Source organism: Asterias amurensis, chromosome 1, assembly GCF_032118995.1.
Source record: "Asterias amurensis chromosome 1, ASM3211899v1".
Classification (NCBI taxonomy): Eukaryota; Metazoa; Echinodermata; class Asteroidea; order Forcipulatida; family Asteriidae; genus Asterias; species Asterias amurensis.
Window position 1 is genome coordinate 30,040,569 of NC_092648.1, and position 6,825 is coordinate 30,047,393.

General features: G+C 37.3%; 1 protein-coding gene across 1 annotated transcript; it reads right to left on the bottom strand.

The window, feature by feature from the left end:
• Positions 1 to 90: 90 nt before the first annotated feature.
• Positions 91 to 6,816, bottom strand: LOC139936259 (mediator of RNA polymerase II transcription subunit 6-like). Its single transcript, XM_071931053.1, has 6 exons — positions 6,789 to 6,816; positions 5,565 to 5,724; positions 4,563 to 4,737; positions 4,149 to 4,263; positions 3,085 to 3,200; positions 91 to 2,321 (listed from the first exon to the last, which is right to left on the bottom strand). The coding sequence occupies exons 1-6, from the start codon at positions 6,814 to 6,816 to the stop codon at positions 2,091 to 2,093; spliced, it is 825 nt and encodes a 274-aa protein (XP_071787154.1). The 3' UTR covers positions 91 to 2,090.
• Positions 6,817 to 6,825: the final 9 nt, after the last annotated feature.

Below are 6,825 nucleotides of genomic sequence, written 5' to 3' on the forward strand. Positions count from 1 at the left end.
CGGTTTTCAACTAGTGGTTTAAACCCGCCGAGGCCTGGTTCTTGATAATTTACCTCGATATCGTCTCGGTAAAATTATCAAGAACCAGGCCTCGTTGGGATTAAATCACTAGTTGAAAACCTCTTCACCACACATTGATTCCCTTATTGTGATATTTGGAAATAAACGAACAAACAAACAAACAAACAAACAAACAAACAAACAAACAAACAACCCACCAGACATGGACCTCACATGAACAGTTCAGTTATAGTAGCAGTATAGTCGTACAAGTAGAATCAACCCGAGACGTCCAGCTTTGATTTGAACTTTATTGTACATTCCTGGAACCATTATAAAAATGGTGAGACCAAATTATGCCTTATTACAGTATTTATTGTTCATGTACACATACATTTATGTTTATATGGATCAACATTCCCATGCTTTCAGTTTTTGAACATTTAATGTAATTTACTATCGTATGCGAGAATCTATCAGATTTTATTTTTATTGTACCGGTATATAATAAACACATGCAACTCAATATATAATTCCTTGTTTAGAAAAGGTGAAGACGATTTTTTGACAATTATCAACTGATTTCAAGTGTCAATTATGTATAGAAGACGAGGGGACTAACTTATTTTGTCAGATTAAATAATTTTTAAGAGAATGAACAAGTGTCGACTGGTCCATTTATCTCATAGTTGTGAGGTTCGGGGGGCGAATGTGAAACCGGATGATATTTATTTCATTTCTTTTCTTAATTATTTTGGTTGACATTTACAGGCCGATGGATTGGAAGCTGAAACCAACTCCAAATTCGGCGAAGTTTCGAACACAACATCTACATTAATTTTGCTAAATAATTAGAAGCAGCCCATATCGTTGTGCCGAGTATGACAAAGTTGTTTTTTCCTCTTCCAGTTTGTCTTGGATTCCCCCCCTAAAAAAAATTGCCATCTCAATTTGTGAGGTCTATTTGCCCCCCCCCACCATAGCTCCAATTTTTAATTACTTTAGTTGATTAAGCACAACCAACGCAAAACAAGAAGCCTGATTGGTTACAAGTTTGACCTCTTTTTAGTGCTTTTTACTCCATGATCTACCACAAAGCAAGATCGTCCTCGCTCACAATAAACACTTTACTTTAATTCAACACTCCCTCAAGCTCCGTTGAACCATGGAGCTATTTCTACCCCCATGGTTGAAAATGAAAAATTTGTTTCGTGGAGTTATGCACGAACTGTCTGCTGACAAAGGCATCTTATCAGTTATTATTGGATGATAAAAGGAATTTTATTTCATGACTTATGCCTCAATGCCTTTTGAATTCAATTTGAGGAAGGGCTCATAGTGGCCAGTGTTTTCAGTGAATGGGACCGGAGACATGCTATACTCTCCTGACAAAATCTTTTCCCACCAGATCGAATCAGTTTTAAAATGTTACCGCAGACTTCATTTTGCAACTGAGAAGTTGGAGGGCTAGTGAGAAGATCGTTGAAAGTTGCCACCTTGTTCAAGTTTGTTTGCATACTTCTCCAACAGCACAAGGAAGGTAATTAGGACACCAGTTGACACCAACATTGCGTGTTTACTGCCACCACTTTTTCATTCGCTATGAAATAAATTAGTTTTCAATTTACTCAAGTGGCAAGATATGGAAACTTCTCCTTTATTTGTTCAATTCAATCTCTTTAAAGTTTGACATCATTGGGGAGCCCGACCAGTTCCCCTTTCTGCTTCATCTCGGGTTATATTGCTCTGAATCAAAGACGGGCAGGGTCTTTTTTTCCACAGAAAGTGTTGAACCTACAAAAGGAGCTCTTCCGAATTCCTTCACTTTCCATTAAGCAATATCAGATGGCGTCTGATCTATCCAGTGACAGTCGGCTAGTGTCTCTCTTGTTTAGGGTACGCTTGCACAGGAGCATCTCCACCTGAACAAAACATCGGCTGAGGCACTTGTAGCATATCTTTATTGCTCAAAGTGGAGACCAATCGGCTGACATGGTTGGCTGGTTTTCAGTTCGTTCACCAAGACCAACTCTCGAGTAAGGACCTTCAGTCAATTTTCCTCAAAGGCGTCTACTTCCATCACACTACCCTCATTTTCCTAACTTTCTCTTCTTGACAATGGGCACTTTCATACCACCAGAGAAAAAGGCGCCTGAATTTGGGGCGGCAACAGCACCTGCAGGTTGGCCGGTGTTGCTGTTGACTTGCTGCAGTTGTTGTGGTTGCTGTCCTGGTTCATCTTTAGGCTCTTCCTTAATGATGACGGTATTACTGACGTTCTGCTCGGTTTCCACCGGTACAGGTTTGTCACCAGGTTTGGTCTGTTGGAAAGGCAATATTCTCATTAGTTACTTCAATTAGATCACAAGGAAACTATCTTAACACCACTTCATGTCAGATGACTTTTTCTATGCCAAATTTTTTTTCTGGCCTAGCCATCTGTGGACTTTTTTTAACGGCCACAAATAATTTTGGAGCGTCTTCTGGGAAAACGATCACTCCAGAAGCTCAAAAATAGCAGAAGAATATAACTGCGCATGGAAAAGTAATTTTTTACCTTACAGAAGTGAAGTGGTTATCACTGGTTTTGTTCAAGTTACCACACGTCAACTTCACTAAGCCAACAGAATTCAAGACTCTTTAGAATTTGTACATGTGTTGAAGTCCTTGTCCACAATTGTACCACTTTCTGTTTGTTCTCATTCAGTGATAGGGACTTCCCCCCTTTAAAAGCACTCAACAAATAACAAAAACAAAAATGAAGATGCGAAATTCATGATCTCAGTAAATTGAACATCCATATAAAAGCTCTAGGCCCAATTTCATAAAGCTATTTAGCAGAAAATCAGCTTAGCAAACTTCTTGGTGCAAACAAAATGAGTAGTTACCAAACAACGGTTTTTACCAAATAAACAAGTTTTTGTGCTTACAGACATAACGAAAATTAAAAAGAGCCCTGATTATTTTGTACAGTTTTTCAGTTAAAATTTTGTTTTTCCACACACAATATGTGGTGATCAGAGCTACCAATGTTTGAAAGCAGACATTTTTAGTGCAAAATAAAAACAGAGAGGCAAGAACAACCTGGATGACTTTTGGAGGGAATTTCCGAGCCAGCTCCAGGAGAAGGTCATCCACTCTCTGCCTCTGGAACATCGAGCTAGGAGCATCATCCTTCTTCTTCTTCTTCTTATTCTCTTCTGAAAAAGGCAGAAATGAAATCAACTCTCAGAGTAATTGCAAAGGTTCTTTTAGGGTTGAGCTACATTACAATAAAATATCATTTGATTTTAACCTCACATCAATATGTATTATTACAGGGGTCGAAATTAAGTGTATTTTCATGGTAGTCAGCAGGGCTAGTAACCAAGACTTTTTAGAAGCCCTGATGAGGATTATGGTAGCCCGAACAACACATTATGTCTTGAGTCACGGCACAAACTTTACAATACACCATAGCACAGTTCTTTATTGTTTGTGATGATGATTTTTGCATTATTTTTCCACTGGCCCGCCGGGCTATCAAACTGGAAAAATCAGCAGCCCAGCTATAAATCTGGTAGTCGCGGGCTAGCTGGCTCGTGGCAATTTCGACCCCTGATAAGCACTGCATATAACAGTACTTTCCAGAGTTCTGTGAAAAACGAATCCTCAACCCACAACCTTTGCATTGGTAGAGCAGATTCCTAAACACATGACTGGCTAGAGGCAATTTGAATTCTAAGTTCACATAAAAATGTCGTGGGTTCAAATCCCACCCGAGTGATTTGCCTATGGATTTGTTTTTCACAGAACTCAGGAAAGTACATTGGTGTATAGGTAAAAACAAACCATATTCTTTATCCCTGAACTGAACATCTATTAAATACATTACAATAAATCTCCAGTCTATGTGGGGGAAATGCTATTTTGATAAGGACACTTCAAGTATCATCAGACACTAATCAGAGCAGACACTGTAAGCAACTCTTCACTTCAATGTCTGAAATCTGTTTAAGGGACATGGGCTCCCAGTATTACGTAGTTGCTAAGCAGAAATTATCACAAATTAATTCATTTACTGATCAAATTTGGTTGGAAACCATTCAGAAAATATATATAACAAGCCAGATTGTATCAAAACAGGTGCAGATAGATTAGTTCCTTACCGGATTGTTCTTGGTCTTTATTGTTGAACTCCCACCAGTATCCCTTACTGGGATTATAACGAGAGAATGATTGAGCTTCTTCAAACGCTGACTCAATGTGGTGCACGCCTGTCAACTGAATGATAATTTAGTACTTATAGAAGGAGATTTATGAAGTTGACAATTAGAAGTAAGTTTAGAGTTTTGGAAAACATTTCTTAAGAAAATAAATTTCAAAAAGTTGTAAACTGCTGTGAATTACTCATTAGATGTCTGACATGATACCACTATGACAAATCAAAGCTGACAACTGTGGTGAGACACATTTAACCGAGACTTGGTAAAGACTTATTACCTTCCCCAGTTGTTAAGAATCAATTGCATTAAGTTATAAAAATTACCAATTAGAAGTAATTTGTGATTGAAGTTCCTTACCATTCTAGAGTTGAGCACAGAGCACAGGTCTGGCGCTTGGTAGACTGTGCCTGCAATAATGTAAAAGTTGGCAAGTGGTGTGGTGTGTTCCACCGTGTGACGATGTTGTTTTCGTATGACATAGAGGATGGGTTCTTGCACATGAAGTAACTCATACTCAAGACCGGTCATTGACCTTCAGATTAAAGGAAAAATGCATGGAAGAGTATCAGGATGAGTACATATTATTTAATATTCCCGGTTTTTAAGAATCATATCTTAAGATTGCTTGTGTTTTTGAGAAAAACTACTATTACTATTCTATTATATATTCCTGGTAATGAAACCAAGGATGCCTCATAAGTGAACTTAAAGGCAGTGGACACTATTGGTAATTACTCAAAATAATTATTAACATTAAACCTTACTTGGAATGAGTAATGAGGAGCTGTTACAAAATTAAACACTGTGAGAAACAGCTCCCTCTGAAGTACCGTAGTTTTTGAGAAATAAGTAATTTTCCACAAAAATTTGCTTTTGAGACCTCAGAATTAGATTTTGAAGTCTCAAAATCAAGCATCTGAAAGCACACAACTTCGAGTGACAAGGGTGTTTTTCCTTTCATTATTATCTCGCAACTTCGACGAACAATTGAGCTCAAATTTTCACAGGTTTGTTATTTTATGCATATCTTGAGAAATACCAAGTGAGAAGACTGTTCTTTGACAACTACCAATAGTGTCCAGTGTCTTTAAGTTATTCACTGTAGCTCTCAAGCCTGAGGAAACCAGAAAACTGGGGTGCTTGCTATGTGAACCAGAAACACCACATGCAGTGAAAGTTTTTGTATTATATGATATTGACAGCTTTTCTTCCAAGAGAAATGAGAATACCCCCAAACAGTTTCCTTTGAGATTGTGCTTCAGCCAGAAATATAAATAATGTAACTTTCCAAAAATAGAATTGAGAAGGAGAAATTATTGCAATATAAGACAGACAAAGTGGAGTTGATTTATTTCTTACTTGAGTTGTTCCGGATTGACTCTCTGCATCTTAATAATCTCATTGTTACAGGTGCGGTCATAGAATGGGTTGCTCCGATCTGCGAAGTAGTCCATAATATTGGCTCGATTCAGATGAGGAATCCAGGCACTGTTGTACCATGACATAAACAGGGGATTATCTGCAAACAAATAATAGAGCAACAAATGAACAAAGTTAGCCGCCTCTTCGCATATTTAAAACATACGTGTACCCCTTGACCTCCTGACGATTGTAGAAATTAAAACAGTTCCACTTCAAGAGTAGACCTGCTTCTTGACATTCTTCCCAAGATTTTAAACAAAAGTAGCCTATCACTTCAGAATGAAGTTAAAGGGATCCAGCAGAACACTAAATTCAAACTCTAATTAACCCTTTTCAATGCTTCCTTTTTAACCTCTGCTCCGGACGTAATTTCTGTCAATTTATTTATGTTATGAAAAGTGGTTGGAATTATGGTTTAACGACAAAGTTTGCCCCCCAAGCTAACCTACATACATTTTAGATGACTTTCCGTATGTCGCGCCTGGCACCACCACTTTTTCACAAATTTTTCCAAAAAGGGATATCTCATTGAGGTAAATTAGATACATTATTACTGAATATAATATATTTCATATCAAATATCAAAAGAGGTGGCGCCATACAGAAACTTTTCCCAAATTTTAAAATCAGGCAAGGAAACAAAGTTTGCACCGTCACAAAATGGCTAACAACCGCGTGAATTTTAAAAAGTAACAACTCAACTGCGATAAGATTGCGCACAAAACCATTTTATAAAAATGATAACAAATGGATTTGAATGATACCAAAACAGAAAACTACACTAATCAACACAAAAATAGCAAAAACGTGATTCTTATTCTTATTCTTTATTTGGCCATTTAACAATTACAAATACAAGCAGACAGTATGTAAAATAAAGGAATAATATAAATACAAAAGCAAGACAAACAGTAAGAGCACAGGAAATTACAAAACAACCCTAAACAAAAAAATGGCTAGGATCAACAAAAGTATATATTAATTTAAAACACTGTAGCTCGAAAGCCTGTTAGTCCAGTCACATAGGGAGGCAAACACACTATATTAAATAGGTAACATTAGAATTAAAGAATTACAAAGATATGAAATAAGCACTGGCTCCTCTTGTTGGTGTAGAGCCTCTAAAGATCGATCTACAAGTCAAGAGAAAATAAATTTTACCTCTTTCTGGAGCGGCCATCTTTTGCATTTAATGTGA

What these genes read in the sequence shown, in the direction of transcription:
- LOC139936259 (XM_071931053.1), bottom strand. Translation starts at nt 6,816, where the DNA reads ATGCAAAAGATGGCCGCTCCAGAAAGAG. An exon ending in GATGGCCGCTCCAGAAAGAG is followed by an intron (nt 5,725 to 6,788) that starts GTAAAATTTATT and finishes ATTTGTTTGCAG; the next exon opens with ATAATCCCCTGTTTATGTCA. An exon ending in CTGTGCTCAACTCTAGAATG is followed by an intron (nt 4,264 to 4,562) that starts GTAAGGAACTTC and finishes ATTATCATTCAG; the next exon opens with TTGACAGGCGTGCACCACAT.